Source organism: Pteropus alecto, unplaced genomic scaffold (genome assembly GCF_000325575.1).
Source record: "Pteropus alecto unplaced genomic scaffold, ASM32557v1 scaffold37, whole genome shotgun sequence".
Taxonomy (NCBI): domain Eukaryota; kingdom Metazoa; phylum Chordata; class Mammalia; order Chiroptera; family Pteropodidae; genus Pteropus; species Pteropus alecto.
Genome location: NW_006440605.1, coordinates 334,380 through 359,444, shown reverse-complemented (window position 1 = coordinate 359,444; position 25,065 = coordinate 334,380). Strand labels below are relative to the sequence as shown.

The following is a 25,065-nucleotide window of genomic DNA, read 5'->3' as shown; positions in this document are numbered from 1 at the left end:
CCTTATTCAGTATTTATTTAAAACAATTACTAAAAGCAACCAATCAGGACAATTGATTCCGGCAAGAATCATCAATGGATGCTAAACGGAGTGGGTGAAATTTTCATGAGAAACAGATATTTGCGTAGCTTTAATGTATCTGCTCATAAGACACTTTAATTACAAAGGGAAATATCATAACTTTATGTGGAGAAACACACAGGGCTTTAACCAAGTGATCATAGTGAAAATGACCAGTATGGAGCAAATAACTATCATGTGTCTTCCCGTATAGGCACAAAGGACACTCTATCACCTTGGTGATATTCCTTCCAAAGATGGGTAACCTAAATCTAATCATTACGCTGTGGGTCCCAGGCCTGGCGGGTCCCAGGTCTGGCTGTGATCCAGGATCCTGGCCAAGATTAGGACCCCGGATTTAAGTTGTTAGTTACATTAATGTAGTAGGGTGCCTGCTCCTAACTCTTGTAAGCATGATCCAGCTTATTGTATCATGCATGTGTGGCAGAATGCCACTATTGTGCTCTGATATATGTGGAGCCCATGCGGTCCCTTAAGGAAGCAGAAGCACGTTCTCCGCACTAGAAGTATGCTCCCTGCAATAAAGTCGGTGCCTGCTGTTTCATTCGAATGTCAGCCTCTTGTGCATTCTTCCAGCTGGACGTCTCACCACTGAACCTTCCCTTCTCAATCAGCTCAGCACTGGCATATGCAAAGCCAGACAAACCCAAGCAGGGCCATTCTACAAAATGACTGGCCTATGACATTCAAAAGTGCCAGTGCCGTGCTCACTTCGGCAGCACATATACTAAAACTGCCAGTGCCATGAAGACAGAGAAAGGAGAAAGAATGTCCTAGATGAAAGGAAGTTATAAAAAATGTGACATCTAACTGCAACATGTAATCCCGGGTGGGACCAGGGACCAGAAAGCAAAAAATTGCTATAAAAGACATTATTGGACAACCGATAAAATTCGAATAACATCTGTAGTTTAGCCAATATTAGATCGATATTAAATTTCCTGATTGTGACCATTGTACTGTGGTTATATAAGCGATGATGTTCAACTGGGGGCAGTTCTATCATCCAGGAGACATTCTGCAATGTCTGAAGACATTTTTGGTTGTCACTGCTGGGAGTGTGTGCTACTGACATCTAGCGGGTACAGGCCAGGGATACTAAAAATGCTACCACGCACAGGACATCCGCCCACAGCAAAAATTGTCCAACCCAAACGTCAACAGTGACAAGGTAGAGAAACCCCCTGCAAGAGAATGTTCTTTTTCTTGGGAAATATAAATTGCAGTATTTAGGAGTAGGAGTCATGAGACTAGTTGTCAAAAGGTTCAAAAAAATAATGCGTACCTATATGTATACCTCTCTCGTTTGTCTTTCTCTCCATTGGCCTTCTTAATGTTCCTCAAACACATTAGTTAGGTTCCTGCCTCAGGGCCTTTGCATCGGCTCTTCCCTCTGCCTGGGATGTTCTTCTCCCAAATATCTGCCTGACTTACCCCTTCACATCCTTCACTTCCCTGCTCAAACTTTTCCCCCTTCTCCTCATTCTTCTTCTTCTTAGAATTCTTATAAAGTTTATTTAAGCCAAACTGACAGCACATGTGGGGGAGCAAGATCTCAAATGCTTCTCAAACTCCCTCTTCTTAATGAGATCGTTTCCTGACCACTCTATTTAAAATGGCAAACATCCCCCCATTCAGTGTCTCCCTTCTTAGATTTATTTTTTTCCCCTAGTACTTATCACCACATAACACACTATTTCCTTTACTTGTTTATTGTGTCTCTCACACACAGTGGTTGTGTCAGCTTCATTAAGGCAAGGATCTTTGTTCCCAGTGCTTGGAACATGGCCTGGCACACAGTAGATGTTCAGTAAATGTTTGATGAATGAATGAATTACTGTTAAATAGGTGAGTTGGACCCCCCAAAAAGGAGGAAGGAGGAGGGGAGTTGCTACTCGTCTCTCCTTTAGCTTCTCCTCTGACTCTCTCACCTTCGAGGATAAGACCTTGATGCCACCTCGAGTACCCGCTCTGCGCTCAGGAGTCGCGCACCGGAGCGCTCAGCCGCCAGCAACACCTTCCTTCCCTCGCAGGAGCCCAGATCCGCGGGTAAGGAACAAGCAAGAGCGGCTCTCAGATCCGCCACGAGGTGGCGCTCCTCTTCCGGCCAAATCCCCAGGAGCCGCGCTTGTCCACGGAACACGTGTGAAGGAATTGTCCTGAAAAACAATGTCATCTCTAGCTTTTTCTTATAGTTATAAAAAATAATCTCTAAAAATTAGCATTTTCATTATAGAAATTTAAGAAACTAAAGAGAGAAATAAAAATCATTGCACTAGCCCTTCTGGGAACTCAATATTATATTTACCTACATATTTTATTTTGATACCCATTTGCTTATTCAAAATTTTTATTTTAACCTTTTATTTGGGAGAATTTTAAGCAAAAAAAAAAAAGAGAGAGAGAAATGTACTTAATGCCACTAAACTATACACTTGAAAATAGTTAAAATGGTTTATTATGATGCGTATTTTCCCACAATGAAAAAAAGTAGATTGTAAAACATCAACAATTGTCAACTCAATCTTGTTTCATCTCCTCACGTGTTCCCACTTCCTCCCCAACTGGATTGTTTTGAAGCAAATACCAGACGTTCCATCATCTGTAAATATTTGAGTATGTGTGCTTTCTAGGAGATAAATACTATTTATTTTTAAAATACCCATAATAGCATTATTATACTTTTAGAACTTAATATCATCAAATGTCCAGTAAGTGTGCAAATTTTTAATTGTCTCATAAATGTTATAATTTGTTTAGTTACATTTTGTTTTATTATTTTAGAAGTGGAGTGAATTGGGATCCCAAAATGTCCATACATTGAATTGGGTTGAAATGTTTTTAAAATCTCTTTTGATCTAAAAATTCTCTCACCGCCTTTTTTTCTGTCAATTTATTTGTTAAAGAAGACAGATTTGTCCTGCTTCATATTCCACAGTATGGATTTATTTGACAGCATCCTTGTGATGACATTTGTGATGTTCTCCCGTTATCTGTATTTCGTAAAAATTGGTAGATCTTGGCCAGTGCTGAAAATAAAAACATAATGTGAGCCACAAATTCGAGTCACATGTGCAATTTTAAATTTTCTAGTAGCCACTTTAAAAAGGTAAAAAAGAGATGAAATTTATTTTAATCATCTTATTTTTACTCAACACATCCAAAATTTGATTATTTCAACATGCAATCGATAGCTTAAAAATTAGTCAGGTAGTTTACAATCTTTTTGTTTTTTCAAGTCTTCCCAATCCGGTGTGTAGTTTACATTCAGAGTGCATCTCAGTTCGGACTGGCCACATTTCAAGTGTTTGACAGCCACAGGTGACTCATAGCTACTATTTTGGACATTTTTTGAACATTGGACATTCTAGATATTTTTTCTGTTTCAGATGTGATTTTTTTCAGCAAGGCCACTTTATGAGTGGTGATGCCACTCTTTTGTGATACAAGCATCCATGGATAGCTTAATGAATGACTAAATGTGCCCACACAAAAGCTGCCTGATATTAATCGCCATTCTCACCAGCTTCTTTTCTCATAGACATGTTTCGAAAGAAAAATTGGAATGCCTCTGCACAGTTTGAATTTCTGTATTTCTCATTTAACTCACCCTTTTCCAGGTCACTCAATACTTCCTTAAAATAATTTGCAATTTGAAAGTGTGTTACCGTCTACGGCCATGCCACCCTGAACAAGTCCCATCCTTTCTGATCTCAGAAGCTAAGCAGGGTGGGGCCTGGTTAGTACTGGTATGGGAGACCACGTAGGAAGACCAGGTGCTGTAGGTGTAAAAAAATAAAAATAAAAAATAAGAGATTGTAAGCTGACAAGGTCCTTGCAATCTGTGAGGTCAACCAAGGGTTGAAAAAAAAAACAAAAAACAGTGTATTGCACTGGATGGCTGTGCCTTAAAGCTGAACCTCTCGGATTGTTTCTACGTGCCGCTCTTACAAGAAGTCGTTGGTGAGGGAGGTGGCATACCAAGTTAATTAAGACATAGTGATTTGAATCAAATAAGTAAGCATAAAAACAAAACCATAAATGGTCTGGAAAAAAAAAATTAGAGAATCCCTTTATAATCTTGCAATGAGCGGGACTTTCTGTGACTTAAAACCCAGAAGCCATTAAAAAACACTGATGTTTGCTCTTTCTCACACATACATGCTATTTCTCTATGGCAGAAAATTAACAGCTAAGTCAGGGGCAGATAACGAACTGATATGAATCACAAGAACTTAATTTGCCTAATAAAGAACTTCTAGAAACCGATAAGAAAAAGAACAACATACCAATTTCAAAAAAAATTGTATTTTAAAGGAAATAAAATGGCTATTAAACATTTGAAAAAAATAATCTTGTACTAAGACAGATGAAAATTAAAACTATGTGAGATGCCATTTTTCACTTATCGGATTGGCAAAAACCCAGAAGTTTAAAATAAGACAACTTATTGGCAACGCCAAGGGGAAGTAAATGCTCTTATACATTGTTGATGCCACTGTGTAGTGACCCAACTCCATGGGGGGCAATTTGGGAACATACGTCAAAATTAACAAACATACATCCCTTTTGATCTGGTAATTCCCTCTACAGGTATAATTACACAGGTACAAAATGAAAGATTATTCATTACTGCATGGTTTATAGTAGCAAATGATTAGGGACGACACAGGTCCCTAGAGAGGACCTGGTTAAATAAATTATAGTACAAACAGAAAATGGAATACTGCACAGCTAAGATGAGGAAGCTTCTGTGGGCTATGAGCACTCTGAGATTCATGTCAAGTGAAAAAAGATACAAAATACTGCATGTAATAAGCTATCTTCTGTGTAAAAAGAGGGGGCGTATTGCTTATGTCTGTATAAATGAACACGAGAAGGATGAAGAAGGTATTATCGATAGTGATTGTAGGGTGTGGGGGAGAACTGGGCAGATGGGGGACAGGAGTACTAGGAAGATTGAAATTAAAATGTAAAATAAAAGAAAATCCCCTCCCAAGAGAAATGAAGGCATTCTCCAATCAAGAATATGTACATGAATGTCCATAGCTTTATTTTTAATAACCAAGGACTAGAAGCAACCCAAATGTCCTTCAACAGGTGAATGCATAAAGAAACTGTGGTTTATCTATATCAGCATTAAGAATAAATATACTACAAATAATCCAACAGGGGTGATCTCAAAATAATCATGCTGAGTGAAAGCCAGAAAAAAAAGAGTACATTCTTTCCGATTCCATTTATATAAAATTCTAGAAAATGCAACCTCATCTGCAGCAACAGAAAGCAGGTGATGATTAATTACATTGGGAAAGTGGGACAAGCCAGGGGGAAGGGTTCCCGAGAGGCACAGAGAAACTCTTGGAGGGACACACATGTCTATTACCGTGTTGGTGGCGATAGTTTCACAGGCATATACATATGTCTGTATAAAACTGTACACTTGAAATATTTCAACATGTTGCTGAACTGTTTTCCCCACTGTTTTTACATTAGTCAGCTTGGGTAGGTACAACAAAATACCACAGGCTGGGTGGCTTAAGCAAACATTTATTTCTCACGGTTCTGGAGGGTAGAAGTCCAAAGTCAAGGTGCTGGCAGATTCTGTTTCTGGTGAGAGCTCTCTTCCTGGCTTGCAAACAGCCACCTTTTCTCTGTGTCCTCATGGCCGAGAGAGGGAGTGGGGCATCTACTGCATGTCTCTTTTTAGAAGGGCACCAGTTTCATCATGGGGGCTCCACTTTCACGACTTAATTATCTCCCAAAGGCCCCCATCTGCAAACACCATCACACTGGAGGGGTAGGGCTTCAAAACATGAATTTTAGGGGGACACAAACATGCAGTCCATAACAATTTTTAAAATGAAAATGCGCAAACATACAAAAAACCTCAAAAGCGATTTTGAATAAACCTGGATAAACATTCTTGAACAAAGTTTTGTGTGGACACATGATGAGGGAAAGGAGACTTCTCTAGTTATGTCGTTTAGATTTTTTTGATTTACTGTAATGGAAATGCATTACTGGTTCAAAGCTGTAAATTACAAACAAACAAAAAAAAAGACAAGATTTTTAAAAAAAGATTCAGTGGTTTAGAACCGGAGAGAAACAGATTCAGATCTTGGCCCTCCCACGCTGTGTGACTCAGGCTGTCGGAACCTCAGTTTTCCCCAGCTCAAAACAGAAAGGAACATTCTCCCATCCAAGGCCGTTTTGAGGATGACGTGAGATGAACTCTGCTCATGCCTGATGGTATAAAGGTGAGCGCTAAGTAAACGTGCACTGTGAGAGTTATTATTCTTTCCTTAGTGAGTTCAGGGCTGTTTGCCCTGGGTACAAAGGCTACTGGGCTCCCACACACACAAGCTTCCTGGCTGGGAGGAAGGACTTCGAGGCAGGGGTGCAGATCGGGGAGGGCATCTCCGCAGAGGCCGCTCTGCTCCTTTCTGAAGCCTCAGCCCAGAATCTGAGTCATCTTCTCTGCTCTGACCTCTTGCACCAAGGCTGACCTTTCATAGTGAGTGACCTGAATATGACCAGAGGCTGGCAGAAAAGATCATGACCAGCCACCGGGGGTGGTGAGGCCATTCCCCAGAAACGGGTGCCCACATCCATAGCACCAGTGCCTTTCTGGGCTCAGCTGGGAGGAACCGGGCACATATCCCAGGCTACAGTACATTTTCAGGCTCCTTCCCGAACCTGGGTCACTCATTCGTTCCCCTCTTTGCCTGGATAATGTTGTACCCTCAGTCTCAGGGACCCAGCCCCAGGAAGCCCTACCTGATGGAGTTCGTCCCTTCTCTGGGCATTTCTAACCTCCGTGCTTCCCCCATGACGGCACTGACCATCCAGTATTCAAGGTAAGTGGTTTGAAGACTCCCAATTAGGTCAAAAGGTACAAACTTTCAGTTTTAAAATAAATGTCATGAGGATGTAATGTAAAGCATGGTGACTACATACACATTCTTATATAATAAGACTGCACTGCTTGCTTGAAAGTTGTTAAGAGAGTAGATCTTAAAAGGTCTCATCACAAGAAAAAAATTATGACTGTGTGGTGATGGATGTTAACCCGACTTATTGTGGTGATCATTTCGTAATATATACGAATATTGAATCATCTGTCGTAGACTTTGAAACTAATGTTATATGTCAATCATACTTCAATAAAAAATAAATTTTAAAAGTCACAGTTAACGGTGCTAATAAGGGGCAGGCAGACATCACGTGCTTCCCACTGTCATGCACGGAGAAGGACCTGAGTGCCCGCCAAGAACGCAACTGGGAGAAGACACCAGACAAATGCGAAGCGAAGGACATTCTACCAATAACTGGTGTGTACACCTCAGAAACGTCAATGTCGTTAAAGAAGAAGAGGGACCACAGGCAGTCCCAGTTCGAGGGGGACTAGAGAGACAACAGTGCAGCGTGGGGGCCTCGATGGGATCCCCGTGGGAAAACACATAGCCATAGAGGGCATGATGGGCACCACTGGAGAAACTGGGGTACAGACTGTAGATTAGATCGTCCTACCATGTCAGGGCCCAGTTTCCTGAAGTTGCTCGCTTACTGTGGTTACATAAGAGAATGTCCGTGTTCTTGGTAAAGGCAAAGTCGTACGTTGTGTCTGCAATAGATGCTCAACTGGCTCAGAAAACACAACGTGTATTATCGCTCTCTCTCTCTCTGTATGTGTGTCTCTGTGTATATAAACGTGGCTCTCTCCATATATATACTAATGTATAGTGCATGTCTCTATGTGTGTATGTGTAGTGATATGTCTCTATATATGTGTGTAATATATATATTTCTATATATACATGTGTTTATATGTTTCTGTATGTTATACATATATCTTTCTATGTATAAATGTGTGCATTATACATATGTCTGTCTTAATAAACGTTTGATATATATACCAAATTTTTATGTGTATCAGAGATATATATATGCCTATATATTTCTGTGTGTATTATATGTCTCGATATGCCTGTGTTATATATAGTCTCTATTTATCTATATATAATAGCTCTATATATAGAGAGAGGTTATGTCAAGATAACCTTTCTCGTTTTCTGTCTCTCTGAGTGACAGAGAGAGAGAGAATGAGAGAGAATAATAATGCTAACAGAACAAGTTAACAACTGGTGAATTTCCATGAAGAGCATACAAGGGGACTTTGTACTCTTCTTGCAATATTTCTATAAGTTGAAATTACTTCAAAATTTAAAACTACCCCCAAAAAGGAAAAAAAAAATCATAGGGTTACATGGTCTACCTCTCTCTCCAGAGCAAGCTTTTCCACAAAGAAAGTGTAAGAACTTTTCAAGCTTCTACAAAATGTTTAAGACTTGAAAACGAAGCATATATTCTCACAGATATGGAAAGGAAAAAATCTGCAATACTCAAGTTAATGATTCATTAAATGTCTTCAAAATCTCTCTTGACATCAACTTAACTGCAACTCAGCTACATACAGGTAAGTCACCCAAGGGCCCTGGTCTCCCAGTGAAATGTGAGTTCTTAAGGATAGGACTGTGTCTACCTGCCTGTGGCTATACCCCCAGGTAATGCACAGGGTGAGCACCCAGTAGATGCTTAAGCAGCATTTTCAGAATGAAGTGAATTTGTGCTGATCTGCCCCCCAGGATCCTGATTTGCATTGAGTTCCTGGTGCAATAGAGAAGTCCGCTCCAATGTTCGCTGGGCCTGGAGCGAGAGTACAAACGAAGGTCCATGTACTATATGTCTAAATATTTAAAGTTCTACATCAAGTGAACTACGATAGGCTGCTCACTAATGGCCCCCTGGCTTCATGCCTACTGACGTCCACAACCTTCCCTTGCTTCGGCCTTTGGGACATCAGCAAACATGACGCAAGCAGAGGCTTAATACATTCTGGACCTTAGGTCTCATCCTCTTGGAACACTGCCATCGCCATGGTTGGTCCTGCTGGAGAGGCCACATAGAGGACTGAGGTGTCCTGCCTGACAGCACCAGCTAGCCACCAGATATGAAGTGTTCGCCTTGAACCGTCCAGTCCCAGTTCAGCTCTAGGTGACTATAGTTGCATGAGTGACCCCAGGGAAAAGAATGTTTTCCCAGCTGAGTCCACTGGATGTGGTTTTGAGCCACTAAGTTCTGAATGTTTATTATGCAGCAATAGAAAACAGACGCATTAATTAGCCCCTGTTAAATAATAAAATATGTTCTATCCTCTGACTTTATTCAATATACCTTTAAAACGATATGGAAGGCCAGGTTCAAATTTATTCTTTTTTGTTTTGCCAAGATTTTTCTAGGTTAGATTTTTTTTGTGTGTGTTGAAATACACATAACAGAAAATTGGTCATTTTAACCATTTTAAAGTATACAATTCAGTGGCATTAAGTATAATCATGATAGTGTACAAATGTTCTAGTTCCAAAACATTTTCATCACCCCGAATGGAAACTCTCTGCCCATGCTCCAGAAGGGGGTCTGTGGGCTCCAGTAAATACATCCCTTGTTCCCACAACTCGGGCCTAGTGTGTGGGGGTGGAGTTTGCCCTGTAAAGTGCAGTGCTGTAATAGAGACCTCTCTTGCCCCTGTCTGAGGCTGGCGCTGGCAACAGAAAAACACCAGCCCAAAGGTGATGAACAGAGGCTTAACTTACCTGCAAAAGACAGAATGTGGAAGGGACTGCGTCACAGCGGTGACGGGGGGGCGGGGGCTTGCCTTGGCCAAGGGGCAGCTCCCCCTCAGTTGTGGCCCATTGCAAACCATCAGGACTGTAGACCACTCTTACTGGACTTTTCAACTTTACAAGGGAAGCCAAAAATCCAGATTTTCATTAGAAATCTCCCAATGTTTTGGACAGACCAAACCAAGAGTATCTTCAGGCGGGGTTTGGCCAGTGGGGTCCAGCATAGAAACACGAAGGATCTGTGCCTAAAACATGGGCAAGGGATGTGGTGGGTGCGAGAGGAGAGATGGCAGAGGGAGCTTGGCTTCTGTGCAGATTTGAACAGGTGATAGGATTGTGGTTCACCGGAGTGACATTAACTACATTCATTGTGAGCCCCCTGCAGAACTCGGAACACGATTGGGACTAGTTTAAGCCCAACAGTAATCCCAGTCTTCCTGGGAACTATTGCCCTCACATCTCCTCTCTCAGGCCATGCGACTTCTCTATGCCTCAGTTTCTTTGTCTTTAAAATGGAGTTTAAGACAGTACTGTGCCAACTTTATAGAGTATGTTAAGTGAATAAATGTACATAAAATACTGAAAAATACAGGCACAGAGTGAGCACTACTGAAGTGTTGGCTATTGTACTCGCTATTGTGTTAGTTGCATAACGAGTGGCTTAGAACAACAATACGCATTTGTTATTTCATAGTTTCAATGGGTCAGAAGTTCAGGAGTGGCTTAGCTGGGTGGTTCTGGCTAGGGGTCTCATGAAGTTTATAATAAATGTCAGTTGAGGCTGTGTCATCTGAAAGCCTGACTGGAGGATGTGCTTTCAGGAGAGCAGAGCTCCCTTTCATGGCTGACAAGTTGATGTTGGTTGTTGGGTGGGGCCCTCAATTCCTCACTGTATGTCTCTCCCCAAAAGATTGCATGAGTGTCCTCACAGCATGGCAGCTAGCTTCTCCCAGAGCACATGATCTAATCAAGAACAAGGCAGAAGCCATGTGTTTTTTATGACCTAGCTCAGAAGTCACACACACACCATCATTTTCAAATGCTCTTGGTTATAGGGTAAGGGTTGCGGGATACACAAGGGTGTGAGCATAGGAGGCAAGGTTCACTGGGCTATTTTGAATAAAGGTAGCTGTAGGGAGCTAAAGCTCCCCAAATTCAAAAGAGTGCATGGATTATCTCGGGAGGCCTGCTTGCATAAAAAAGAAAAGGCTGGTTCTGTGGAATTCCAGGAAGAAGAAGATTAAGTATAGCCAAAGGGAGTGTTGAAGGGAGTGTCGAAGGGAGTGTCAAAGGAAGTGTCAATTGTACCTGGATCTTCAGGATGTTACTTTTATTATGTTATTTTGGGATACACAAAGGAACAGATTGTGTTTAAAAGAAGGATAAGAAATAAACTCGGAGAGACAGTTGTGAGATCTGCTCTCCCTCCTGCACCCTGTCTGTCTTCTCTTTTTTCTCAGTCCCCGCTCCCCCATTCAGGTACCCGGTTTGACTTGGTCGGCTGGCTTCCGACAGGTAGCGTGTGTATCGTGGGTGCTAAGAACACAGTCATGAGTCAGCCAGCCTGGTTTCCAATCCTAGCTCTTTCCAGACGACTGTGAGAACTTTGACAAGTATGTAATCTCTCTTTCATTGTGTCCTCATCTATAAAATAAAATAACTACCTACCTCATTTGGAGTTGTTATTAGGATTAAGTGAATACAGAATCACTTTAGAACAATACCTGGCATATATGAAGTGCACAGTAGGTGTTCACTGCTATTTTTATTATAAGCAGCCCCTCCACCGACAGATAAGCTATTCCTGTCCTACCCACAGAAGCCCCAAGGATTGGAAATTAGTAAAGAGGGACTGAAGGGCCCCTAGTAACCTAGGTTCTAGAGATACATGTGGGATGACACTGTTTATGAGTCTATGTGCCGTCCCAGACTGAAAACTCCCAAAGACAGGGACTGCATTCAGCTGCCCATAGACAAGCAAAGCAAAAGTCAATTTCCCTGCTTCCCTTTCTGATGAGAGATTCCAGTCCACATGTCACCTTTCCATGCCATTTACCTTGACCAGAGTAGCCTACGTGCTGTGTATGGGGGAGGAGGGGCAGTGTCTTCCAGCACAGTAACTGGTACACAGTAGATGCTCAAGAAAATTGATTAGTGTGACCGCGTCATTGCTAGGGCAGAGGCCGCATTTCACAGAGCAGTTTTTGGGATTCGACCAAGAGCCAGGCCCCTGGAGAAATTCTTCTGTAGAAAATCTTTTGGATAAATTCACAGTACGTACCTCTAAGAGCCTTTGGCACATTTTATGCCCTCTGAAACATGGCACAGAAGAAGTCCTTGAAAATTGGATTGTGAAAAGGCCATCAAGTTGGGAAAAAAATTGATCATTTATCTCTCAGTGCAGGAAGTTGGGGAAGAGAGAACACATTCTGGGATAGCGATGTCTCCTGCTCAGACAGAGCCAGGGGCTGCGAGAGGGACAGGCGGGCTGCCAGAGTAGGTGGTGACTGTGCAGGTCTATTTATGGAGGTTTTCCTCCCTGCCCTTCCCATCTGCCTGTCACTGCTGCCAGGATCTGCAGTCCTGGCATCTGGCCCAGTCAAATGTATAAGTGGTGACCTGCACATCGTCATCAGGCTGGTGACTTGCGGCTTCAGATTCCAGAGTCTGAGCTGGCTTGGAGCCCTGCTGAGTCAACTATATTCTTCTTGCCAGAGCTTGCCAGTCAAGTGGCCCTGGGTTCTTCCTGGCAGGTGTGTTTTCCTGTGTCAGTCTCTCTTTCCTGATAGGGCATAGGGTAGTTGTAGGGATGGTGGGGTGGGGAGGACTTTAGTGAAAGTTTGTTGAATGAATGTTTAACCTTGTGTAATGAACATGGCCCAGCCCCACAGCTGCACTCAGTTCTTCTCTTGTTGCAATCTTGCCCCTACCCCAGGCTCAGAGTGTTGAGGTCTCTCCCTTCAGCCTGGGGACTCCATGTAGGAGAGCAGACGACTGCCTAATGAGTGAATGAATGAATTAGGGTCGGCAGTCCTTCCATGTATCCTCCCTTTCTGTTCAAATGTTCCTGCTTTGATACAGGGAAAACCCAGACACTGAAGACCCTGGAGGTAGAGAGTGGGCTGTCGGAAGTGAGGCACTGAGCTGGAGACTGAACAGGATAGACCGGGCCTTGCCAGCAGGGTACTCAGTTGTGGGGATGGAGACTGAGGGAGGTTAAAGAATTCACAAACACATCTTCAATGACATCCTTAAACGAGAAGGAGCGTGGGAGTCCAGAGATGTCTTCCTGGGGGTTCAACCTGGTCTTGGGATGCTCTCCCGGAAGCTTCCCAGAGAAGGCAGGGATGTTTGAGGCGTCCCGGGCTCCCGACCCGGCCCCGTGGGACTCAGTGCACTAGGGCCCTTTCTCACACTTCTCTATCCCACCGTCTCTCCAGCTTTATGACTTGGGGAGGGGATCGGGAATGTCGCCCGCGCGCCCAGCCCCAGAGACGTCAGCGCCCTTTCGCCAACTGAGCGCGGCGGTGCGGGGTTGGGAGGCTCGGAACTCCGACGCTGGTAAGGGGACCGTGGGGAGGACAGTCACGTCTCCCACGGTCGACAGAGGGGATATCAGGAACTGGTTGGGAGGAGTCAGAGTTTTGCACTCGGAGGGCGCCCCACACCCCGGTAGTAATTGCACCGCGGGGAAAGCACAGACCCTCAATCCTGCCGCACGCCCCGCCCACAGCATCCCTCGCGCTCCGCCTCCGAGGCTGCCCCGCCCCCTGCTACCCCCGCCTATAAAAGGGGCGTAGCGGAGCCCCACTAAACGCAGAGGGCCCGAGGCTGTGAACCGAAATTTTTCTGTGGCTCCTGCACTCAAGCGAGCCTCCGCCAGGATCTTTGCGTCTCCGGACCCGGTGTCACCTTGCACCCCCACGTCCCTGTGTTTCCGCGTTCTCGCGCCCAGGCCACCGGGAAGGATGCGCTGTGCGTCGACAGCCGGAGCAGCCCTGGTGCTGTGCGCCGCCACCGCCGGGCTGCTGCGAGCACAGGGCCGCCCAGCGCCAGCCGAGCCACCGCCGCGCTTCGCGTCCTGGGACGAGGTGAATGTGCTGGCGCACGGGCTCCTGCAGCTCGGCCAAGGGCTGCGCGAGCACGTGGAGCGCACCCGGGGGCAGCTGGGCGCGCTAGAACGGCGTCTGGGCGCGTGCGGAGCCGCCTGCGAGGAGCCCAGGGCGTCCGCCGCGCCCCCTCACGTCTCAGCGAGTCTAGTCCCCCACGGCGAGGTCGCCCCTGAGACCCTCCGCAGCATGCAGGTACGTACGCCCGGGGATGGCTGCCCGCGCTCCTACTGCTCTCATGCGGGTCTGGAAAGGTGTGGACGAAGGAGACATCCAGGGCTCCCTGAACTATCCTGCCCAGGTGTCAAAGGAAGGACAGTTGAGTGGATGAATGGAGAGGTTGGCGGCGAAGGCCGGATCCTCATCAGAGTTTTCACACTCTCCTCAGATGCAGCTCAAGGCTCAAAACAGCAGGATTGAGCAACTCTTCCAGAAGGTAGCCCAGCAGCAGCGGCACCTGGAGAAGCAGCACCTGAGAATCCAGAATCTGCAGAGCCAGGTGCCGGATGTTTGCCCCAGGTGGGGAGGAAGCTGGACCTGTGTGGGTCTGGATGTGAAGCGGTGCAGGCTGGGCAGCCTGAGCCAGCCAGTCCTGACACCCGCCTCCCGTCCTTTCCCAGGTGGGCCTCCTGGCCCCCATGCACCTTGGCCATGGCTTGACCCAGCCGGCCAGAAAGAAGAGGCTACCCAAGATGGCCCAGCTTGTTGGCCCTGTTCACAATATCAGCCACCTGCAAAGTGAGTGTCCAGCCCTTTGCTGTCCTCTGGCAGCTCCCCCTTCCACACACACACATACACCAGCAATAACTGTACCTCTGCTTGTCAGGACCACCTTACTGAGGAGACAGATCCTGGCCCTGGGTCCCTGGAAGCTCTGGTGAAGGGCTGACAGGGACAAACCCCTCCTCAGCTCTGCCCTCGCCCACCCCACCCATCTTTCAGATGGGCCAGCGGGATTTGCCCCAAAGCCTTGCTGGCCACTAATAAAGCAGAGGTTGGGCAAGAGGGCCCAAGAGGAACTTGAGCTGCAGGGGCGTGCGGAAGGGGATGGTGCAGCTCAGACACCTCCCTATAGTTTGGAACCTTTTAGGAGGGCTCCATGGTGGACAGGAGGGTGTCAGGGAGTGTGGAGTGCTCATGGCGTAAATAGCGAATGCTTACCCAGGAGAGGAGTACGGAGGTTTGGGCCCCCCCACAGTCTCTTGGAGTGTGGATCTAGGAAGGGGAGTGGGGCAGGGCACCCCTATCTCTCTGGCCAGACACATTCATTCTTGTGTCTCTGGCAAATCCAGGGTTCTTGACCTGCACACAAGATCCCTCACCCCTCTCTTGGCCCTGAAGTGCCTGATCACCCCCACTTCCCATCCTCCCACTCCCACAGAGAGCTGGCCTTTGCCACCATCCGGAGTTTTGGGTCCTTTATTGGGCATGCCTGAAGTTGCCCCAAATCTCCAACCAAAGCATGTCTGTGTATAATACAGACTGCCAGCGCCCCATGTCTCTGCCCTACGCATAGTTCACAGCCTCAGACCCAGTTGACTTCTCTCTGGCCCTCCAACCCTGTCACCCATTCTGGCGTCTGTGGTTGTCTGCAGCCAATGGTGAAAGTTTGGATCCCCACTTCACACCCTTAAGCTGGTTGCTGGCTTCCAGCCCTCTAGTTTTGAGGGCTCTCCCCACCCCATCCCAGGTCCAGTACACCCTTCCAAACCGCTGTTCTGGGATGAGGGACATCTGGGGGAGGCCAGCAGGCATAGGTCCGGCTGGAGGAATGTGGAGGGAATTGGAGGGCAGGATGTGTGGGTTTGGGGACTCCCAGACTCTCTCCTCGCCAAGTAGGGGAAAGTTCAGAGCTGGAGAGAGAAACAGCTGGTGTTAATAGAAGCCACATTGGTGGTTTGGCCCCGGGCCTGTTCTGATTGGAAGAGAGGGAAGTAGGGGAAAGAGCAGCTGCGGTGGGGGCCGGAAAGTGTCTCCAGTCACTCCAGGCCCGCCCCCACCTCTGCTGCAGTGCAGACACACTTACCCCTCAGGGCTTTTACCTCCCCCGAGTGACCTTTCCCCTACTTTTTTTGCTGGGCTGGGGGTGGGGACTTACCTAGCTTAGGGACCCTCGCCATCCCTCCCTCCTTTGCTCTAGCATTCAACTCCCCCTCATACCTGGGACTCCAGGCAGGGTCTCTGTCCCCACAAACCCCATCCAGGCCTGATCCTCATCCCCACTAGACAGAGGAGAGCCTGTCCAGTTCATCTCAGCTCTTGTCTACTTGCCGCCCTCCCCCAGGTCCAGCTCCTGCAATCATTCATTCATCAATCATTCATTTATCGAATCTTTATTGAACATCTGCTGTGGGCTAGGATCAGCCTGGGCACCAGTGCCAGGCTGTGGGTCAACAGCGCTCCTTGTCCCCGGCCTCATGGAATCCTAATTCAGGGGAAGGAGTGAGGGAGAGACTGCCAGATGACACCCGTGTTAGGAATGGGATGTCCTCCATGCCTTTTTCTAGGTGTCTGGCCTGGTCTGGGGATCAGTGATTCCTTCCAGAAGCTGGGACCTTTAGAATGAGACAGAAAGAGGTGTGAGGGAAGGGGGTCTTAGACAGAAGGACCAGCATGTACAAAAGCCTTGTGGCACGAGGGTGTGTGGAATAAGGAAGGCCGTGTGGCCAGAGGGTAGGCACGCAGTGTGGGAAGAGGAAGGACGAGTGCTCGGACCAGTCCTGGGGCATCTTGTAGGCAGTGCTGAGGAAGGTCATGAGAAGCCACGGGAGACTTTAGGCAAGTGGAAGTGGTGGTCGTGAACTCAGGACTGCCCCCTCACGCACGTACCTGTTGCCTACTACCCAGACCCTAGATATGGCTGTTTCCTGAGACCCTCAGGTGTGCTCTCTGCTTCAGTCTCCCCACATCTCTGCCCTGCAGGGCTGCCCAGGGACTGCCAAGAGCTGTTTGAAGATGGAGAACGGCAAAGCGGACTGTTCCGGATCCAGCCTCGGGGGTCCCTGCCTTTCCTGGTTAATTGCAAGATGACCTCAGGTAGGATGTGTTGGCCCACCAGGGCGCCCCGAATATCATGAGTCCTGTGGTCTTTCGGTCAAATGCAGCCCACCTCACTCTCTCGTTCCCACTCCTTTTCCTGTTGGGTCCTGGGGGAGCAAAATTCTAGGCTGAGCCCCTAGCCTGCTGGCCGGCCTACCGTATTCCTTCCTCTGACTGCCTTCCTCCAGTCCTGCTGGGATGAATGGAGGGAGCATTGCCCTCCCTGGGTTTGTAGGTGGCTCGGGGTTTGAGAGCCAGATGGAGGAGTCAGGGTCCCCTGTGAGAAGGGTCCTCCTGGTGACCTTGTACCTCTCTGGGCAGATGGAGGCTGGACTATAATTCAGAGGCGCCAGGATGGCTCTGTGGACTTCAACCAGCCCTGGGAAGCCTACAAGGCTGGCTTCGGAGATCCCCAAGGTGGGTATTTCCAGAGGTCTGGAGGCATGGGTGGTGGAGGGGCCTGGAGGCGGGTTTCCATCTTACTGATCAGCCTCTCCCACTGTAGGAGAGTTCTGGCTAGGCCTGGAGAAAGTGCACTTGATCTTGGGGGGCCGCGGCAGCCGCCTGGCCGTGCAGCTGCAGGACTGGGAGGGCAATGCCGAGTCACTGCAATTCCCTGTCCACCTGGGTGGCGAGGACACGGCCTATAGCCTGCAGCTCACCGCACCCGTGGCCAGCAAGCTGGGTGCCACCACGGTCATGCCCAGCGGCCTTTCCCTGCCCTTCTCCACTTGGGATCAGGACCACGACCTCCGTGGGGACAAGAACTGTGCCAAGAGCCTCTCTGGTGAGCAAGTTCTGTCCCTGTTCGTCTTGACTGCTGGGGCCTCCCATCCCTGCCTTTCTGCTTCCCTGCCCTTCCTTCGACCCTTCCTTCCATCCGTTCCCTTCTTCACCTTACTTGCTGTGTGCCCTTTGGTAACTGATTTAACTTCTCCCACCTTCAGTTTAAAATGGGTGTAACCACAGTGCCCACTCCATAGGATTATTATGAAAATTCAATGAGGTGACATTTGTGGGATGGTGGCTGGCATGTGGCAAAGCTACCAAGGGAAACCCGATCTTACTCTAATGAAATCAGAGGCAGAGCCTGGGCCTTGTGAAGTGAAACACATCAAACTGCCCTTTGGTGGGTCAAACAATGATGGAATACTGATCGTTTCATATGGCTCAATTTAATATAAATTGATGAGACGGATGGCAGTCATGGAAAGTGTTTCACGAGTGTAGGCTATGTGCCAGGTGCAGATAAGTAACTTCGCCGTGCTCACAGATGTGAACCTCAGAGGCCCTGAGGTTCCTCCTTCACAACCTAGGGTTCTTCAGAACACAGTTTGATAAGCACTGTCAAATCTTTCCCATCTAAAGCATATAAAGTCCAATGCCTAGCCTCATCCCCATCCCAGCCCCAGTGGAGGCCCAAGGACTCCGCCTGACCATGTTCCATTTTTTCTGACCCTGGCAGGTGGCTGGTGGTTCGGTACCTGTGGCCACTCCAACCTTAACGGCCAGTACTTCCACTCCATCCCCCAGCAGCGGCAGCAGCGTAAGAAGGGCATCTTCTGGAAGACGTGGCGGGGCCGCTACTATCCGCTGCAGGCCACCACCATGCTGATCCAGCCAACAGTGGCCAAAGCAGCCTCCTAGCCTCCTCACTGGGGCCTGGTCCCAGGCTCCTAGAGGACAGTGACTCTGACTCTGGTCTAGCATGTTGCCACTCCCTGCCTGGACAGAGGCTCCAGGCAGGGGCCATCTGGAGCCTCATGGACAGAGAAGAAGCCCATGTCTGGAGAGGCCCCCTTTCTGAGTGGGAGGCTGTCTGTGATACCTTCTGAAAAGGACAGAACTGTAGGGCTGCAGGGCACAGACCCCAGAAACATGGGACCAAGGGGCATTGAGACCTGTTCCTCACCTGCCCGAGGAATGGTGGGACACAGAGGGACCACTCGAGGGCAGCCAGGCCAGCCCTCAATGGCAGATTCAGTCATATTGACTGGCTGGGGACCCGGCTCCCATGGGCCCAGACGCCCTCATGGTGCTATCGTATGTGAGTGCTGTGGGACGAGCCAGTGACGGTGGTGCCTGGGCAGACCTCGCACAGTTCTTGGAATAAAAGCAACCTCAGAACATTTGGTTCTTTGTCCTTCAACTTGTTTTAACAAGTGGACAGTTTCAAAGTCCACTTAAACATGTTCCCAGGGTAGAGGGTGAACTCTCATCTGAAGACAAACACTGGTTATTCCTACCACCTATGACAACTGATTTTAATTTTCTTCATGTGTTATTTTGTGATGAGTATCATTTTTAAAATTAGAAAACCCTCATTCAATCCTTCTGGAAGTGGATAATAGAGAAAATGAGAACTCCTTCTTGACCATACTTATGCATATGAATCACGATTAACTTTTCTGTGTCCCACCAGCTGATAGAAATATGTGAATTGCATGTTTCATTTTTTCTAGCGGTCACATTTCTATTTTTTATTTTATTTATTATATATATATTTTTTAGGCGAGGCAACCATTGGTTGACCTCACAGATTGCAAGGACCTTGTCAGCTTACAATCTCTTATTTTTTTTATTTTTTACACCTACAGCACCTGGTCTTCCTGGGTGGTCTCCCATTCAAGTACTAACCGGGCCTGACCCTGCTTAGCTTCCGAGATCAGACGGGATCTGGCTTGTTCAGGGTGGCATGGCTGTAGACTTAGCAGTCACATTTTTAAAAAGTAAAAAACAGGTGAAATGAATTTTAGAAATACATTTTATGAATGCAGTATATCAAAAATATTACCATTTCAACATGTGTGATCAATATAAAATTTATTAATGAGATCTTTGATATTGCTTTTTTGTCCTGAGTCTTTGGGATTGGTATATATTTTACGCTTAGGGCCCATCTCAATTTGGACCAACCATATTACAAGGACTCAGTAGTCGCAGGGGCCATTGGTCACTGTTTTTGGATAGCATGGCTCTGCGGTGTACATTAATGTAGTATTTTGGGTAAACTCTTAACATTTTTGCCATATCTGCATAAGTTTTCTTTTAAATTGGCTTTAAAATATATATATATAAATTCAACTAATATTATTTGAGCACCCGCTACATGCCAAGCCCTGTACTCTGTGTTTAAGATAATCTAGTGAGAGAAATCCCTGCATGCACCAAGATTACTTTCAAAACCACTCCTATTACAGATCGGGTGACCCTTCATTAATGGTCCAAACTGAGACACTTGAGAGTGAAAGGGGGTGTGCTGTTAATAAGTCAAGTGACAGATGTAAAGCTCTGTGGCTTCAGTTACTGCATCTTGAAAATGGGAATGGTTCTGGTAATCCGCCCTCCCTAACACACTCCTTCCTGTTCTCCTGATGCTGTGAGGATTTCAGGATTTCATGTAGTATTACGTGAACAGAACTCAGAACAGTGTCTGGCTCACGGTGAGCACTAAATATAAACATTAGCCATCCTTACTAACACTATTATTACTCTGACTCAGGCTGGGAGGAGAGCACGACACAAGAGAAAAGGCTTCATGAGGTGGACGTGGCTTTTGAGTCAGTTTACAGAAGATGAAAATTCTACAAAATGGGGGAGGAGGATGACATTCCAGGAAAAGGGCACTGAGAGCAAAAGCTTAGTGGCCTGGGCAGGAAGTGCAGCTCTGTCTGGGAAACCAGTGCACAGCCCCACCTGGGGGTAGCAACGCGCAGCAAGCTGGGTGGTGAATGGGGGTGGGGCGGGCAGGGGGTTGGTGGGAATGTGCGGGGCCTTAAGCCCACAGGCCAGGAGCATGCTGACAAAGGCCGGAGGGTCCGCCCTGGTCTGGCTTCCGGCCTCACCTTTTTGCTTAATCTCATCTTTGGCCCTTGGACCCCACTCTCCAACTGATGCAGGACAGGGCAAATTTCCCCAAGTGGGTGGAGACCAAACCCTGCACTGAGAAGATTCTTTAGCAGAGACTGTAGAAAGAATTCAACACACATGCCAAAGTTAGGGTCAAAAGGAAAGACTATTAAAGAAGGAGAAAAGCAAAGACTAGAGAAAGCAAAGACGAAAACCCAAGACAAGGAAAAAAGCCCCAAGTGTCAAGAGATACAGTTTGTGTATCATTCTCTAGTTCTTGAGAGTTATAGACTTTGTTTACCCATTTCCTTTGATATGGACGAACAGTGAGGAAAGAGAAGTGTGAAAGGCCTGCTGACAGTTCTCAGCCTTTAATCCATAGGTTCCCTATGGTTTTAACCATAGGAAATGAACGATTTTATTTGTGTGAGGCAGTTACTTAAAGACTCTGTTTTTTCTGTTTCCCCTTTCACAGATATGGGAAATGAGTTGTTAGTAATCCCAGCAGAAATCTTCCTTTGTTCTGCAAGTGTCCACCTGGCCTGGCCACAGAACTGTCTGTAAATGTAGCTTGATTTAACATTTAGTTCTCTTGCCTCCTCCCTACATTACAGCCAAGGCCTCCTTGCTGTTCAGACACATCAGGCTCTCGCTCTCTCTTTCTCTCACTTGCTGTTTCCTCTGCCTGAAATACTGTTTCTACTATTTCCTCCCCCACCCATAGACTCAGTGCAAATGCCACCTCCTCCAGGAAGCTTTCTCTGCCTCCCGAAGGAAGTCCGCTATCTCATAACCCAGGTTATTCACCTCTTTGCACACCTACCATTCTAAAACTTTTGTGCATGTTGTTTACTTGCTTTTTGTCTTCCTGCCTCCACTAGACGGTCAGCTCCATGAGGGCTTAGATTTCACCTTGTTCAGTGGTGCGCCCCCAGCTTCTAAAGCACGGTTAGTAGGTACTTAGTAAATGCTTATTAAAGGAAGAACTAAAAGATTTTTAAGCAGTGGAGGAAGACAATCTGACTTATGTTTTAAAAGCCTTCCTCTGACTGCTGTGGGAAGAACAGAGTGTGCAGGTGTGGGTAGAGAAGGCAGATCTGGGGGTAGACAGGCAACTGCATAGGTCCAGGGAGTGATGATGGGGCCAGTGTCGGGGTGGTGGCAGTGGAGTGGGTAGCGGGTAAGAAGTGGTTAGAAATTTAGGAGGAAAGAGGGACAGAAAAAGGCCATTGAGGGCGGGGAAGGGAGGCAGGGGCAGAGAAGTAAAGGATGAGGAGAGAAAAGCACTACCTATGGTTTTGATGACGGGTGGTGTGGGGATGGAGATAGGAGGGGGTTTTTAAGAGTCCAAATTAGTGTCTGGAACTCCTGATGGACATCCTCCAGGAATGAGGTCTAGGAAGCAATATTAATTACTGGCACACAAACTCTGTGCTTACATTAGCCATCACATCTCAAATATTTGAGCATTGGGAACACAGCAGTGATTGCTACACAGGCCCTGCCCTCATGGGACTGATAATTCTGTTGACTTGGGATAGAAACTAAGCAGATTAATGGATCAAAAAAATACATACTTTAAGATTAGGTAATGATAAATCCAGGGGTGGGGGTGTGTGTGTGTATGAGTAATAAAACAGAGTAAGGGACAAAAAATGGGAGATCATGTTGGACAGAGACTTAGTCCCAGTAAGGAGTTACAAATATTTGTTAAACAAAGACTTAACGACAGAAAGTGGATGTTGATTTAGTATGTGTTTAGAGAAATGATCTACAGATAACCTCACAGGTTTCCATGAGGTGAGTTTCTTTCCTGTTACACACAGGGTAGCTGAGGCAGAGGGTTAACCTAATGAGTTACCAAAAATAGGGATGAAAACTGCAACCGGGAGACGAGAAGGGACCTCTAGGTGGAAAAGCCGCACAGAGGCCCCTGGAAACGGTCATTAGTGACGGGCGAGAGAGAGAGGGGACTCAAAGTGGCATGCACTGACCTATGACGTCATCAGGACGTTAACTCGCGTAACATCACCTGGACGTAGCTCCATTTCCCTTCCCCGACAGGTCCTCTGTTAGTTCGGGACAGTCTGAATCAAGCCTCTCATTGGTTACTTGCTCCGTCAATTCGTTTTATTCTTCCAGTCTTCCGCTCCGCCTTCCTGAGCCCACCTCTGATAGGCTGACGCGGCCGTCACTTCAGAAAGGTCCGCATTCCTTCCGCCTTTCTCCAGGAGACCGAGGGCGAGGTGGGTGGATCCCCGGCGTGCCCACCCCAGGGGCTCTGCTTCCACCTCTGATTGGCTGTTCTGGGTGCCGGTCTCTGTGCCACCCACCGCTGATTGGTCATCAGGCCGCCGCTCTGTGCGGCGCCGGCTCCGCCCCCGTCGGGTGTTTGTGGTGGGGCTGCGGAGTCGCCGATCCCGCCGGAAGCGCCAGGACAATGGGGACCCGGGACGACGAGTACGACTACCTATTCAAAGGTACGGCCGGTGAGGCACAGACGGGTGAGGGGGCGGCGGCAAGGCGGTGGACAGACGGACTGAAGCAGCGCTCCAGGCCGCTGGGCCCCGGCCGGTGCCAGGGGCTTGGGGCCCGGCGGGTCAGGCCGTTGGGAAGGCCGGGGCAGGCTAGGCTCGGTCAGCTTTGGGCCGGAGTGTACGACCGTGCGGAATGGGTGGCCAAGAGGGGCCTGAAGGCCCTGCATGAGCCGAGGCGGGGCTGGAGCCCAGAAGGGGGTGGATCCCGGAGCGGTGGGACAGGCCGTTAGGGGCGGGGCCTCTTGAGGGGGCGGGGCAGCCCAAGCGTTTGCCTGGCCGGGTTGGGTGGAAAGCTCCATTGGTTGTGGGGGCGGGGCCCTTGGAGGTGGGGCTAGAGTGTGGTGGGTATGTCCAAGACGTGGGCTGGGCTGGTGGGGCGGTGCTCTTCGTGGGGTGGGCGGGGACATATTTGATTGGTGGCAGTGCGCCTGGGAACCGAGTCCGGGGGGAGGGGTCGGACAATGTGGGTTGAAGTGTGTGGTGGGGAACCCTGGATTGGAGTGTAGACCCAGAATTCCATGGAAGGGGTGCCTGGTGGGGGAACTGTGTGTGCTGGACCCAGGCCCCCTGGTTAGCATCAGCAGTTAATCTTACCTCTTAGAATTCTTAATAGTACTACCCAAGTACCTACACTTTCTAAGCACTTTACACACGTTAATTCATTGAAATCCTCATCTCAACCCTGTGAGATCAATATTATCCAGCCTCTCTTTTTATGGACCTAGAAACTGAGACCCAGAGAGACAAGCATACAGTGAATAAGTGTTGGAGCGGGATTTGAACCCAGGGCAGCTACGGGCTTTACCACTTATGGAGTATATCTGGGGAGCCTGTGGCCAGATCTGAGACTGGGGTGTCAGATCGCCTCCCCCAACATGTGCACACTGATGGCTCAGGCCTGGGCCAAGCTGCTGGAGGGTTTTCCTTGCCAGAGGGACAGAGGGCTCTGGGAGCCATTGCTAGCCTGGGGACAGTTGGAGAGCTACTTCACCCTGCCTCGCAAGCTGGGGAGACTCACTACATGTCACGGGAGCCCTTCATTTCTCAGCTGAGCTGGTTTAGGGGTCACCGGGTTTACAGCACTTCTGCCAAGCTGGACTTGGCCATGTCCTCTACTGTCTGTGCTGGGCTCCTTGGCTGACAGTGGCTGTCATTGAGAGCTAACTCCTGGGCATGTTTTCCCTGTTGCTTTCTGTGTGACGGTCTGCTGCCCGCATGAGCTGTCGGCATCTTCCACTCTTTGGGGGTGCCAAGCTATCCCTGAGAGTGTGGTCTGTGTCTGGAGCTGGCCTTGGCTGACCATCCAACATCTCGGGACCGGGGGACTGGGGCTTTGGGGATGTGGAGAGTGGCTGGAGCACTCCCTACCTGGGATATCCATGTGGCGAAAGGCTGCTGGAAAGAGAGAGTGCCCGTGCAAAGGTCCAGAGGCCTCATACAGCACCATTGGCTCTGAGAGCTGCCTGCAGGCTGATACGTCACTGGCAGGTGAGGCTGTGTGGTCAGCAGGCATCAGGACAAGGCCCTGGTGTTGACTGAGCCTTCCGCTCTCACCTTAAGGGCAGGGGGAAGCTCCGTCAGGGCTTTGGGGACTGATGACAGGTGGTCTGGACTCTAGTCCTACTGCAGCTGGTGCCTGTCTTCTCAGCTTGCTCTGAGGTAGCTGCTCCCCGGTCAGGGCTGGGCACCCACCTGGACATGGCGTTGCAGGGCAGGGGGCATTCCCCTAGTCACCCTGCTGCAGGTTTCTGTGATCATTCCTGC

The 25,065-nt window shown here is 48.1% G+C and overlaps 2 protein-coding genes and 2 pseudogenes across 2 annotated transcripts in view; 3 read left to right on the top strand and 1 right to left on the bottom strand.

The window, feature by feature from the left end:
- Window positions 1–3,750: 3,750 nt before the first annotated feature.
- LOC112484174 lies at window positions 3,751–3,869 on the top strand (annotated as a pseudogene).
- Window positions 3,870–13,573: 9,704 nt separating this feature from the next.
- On the top strand, window positions 13,574–19,326 carry ANGPTL4 (angiopoietin like 4). The gene is made up of 7 exons (XM_006917212.3): window positions 13,574–14,071; window positions 14,265–14,375; window positions 14,497–14,614; window positions 16,799–16,912; window positions 17,237–17,332; window positions 17,421–17,702; window positions 18,381–19,326. Exons 1-7 carry the CDS (start codon window positions 13,736–13,738, stop codon window positions 18,560–18,562), a joined length of 1,239 nt encoding a protein of 412 aa, XP_006917274.1. The 5' UTR covers window positions 13,574–13,735; the 3' UTR covers window positions 18,563–19,326.
- A 177-nt stretch (window positions 19,327–19,503) lies between these two features.
- On the bottom strand, window positions 19,504–19,622 carry LOC112484176 (annotated as a pseudogene).
- Window positions 19,623–23,086: 3,464 nt separating this feature from the next.
- Window positions 23,087–25,065, top strand: part of RAB11B (RAB11B, member RAS oncogene family) — a 10,137-nt gene continuing 8,158 nt past the window's right edge. Inside the window, exon 1 of the mRNA XM_006917211.3 lies at window positions 23,087–23,244. Within this exon, the coding sequence (XP_006917273.1) occupies window positions 23,205–23,244 (40 nt within the window). The 5' untranslated portion in view covers window positions 23,087–23,204. The remainder of the gene's footprint in view (window positions 23,245–25,065) is intronic.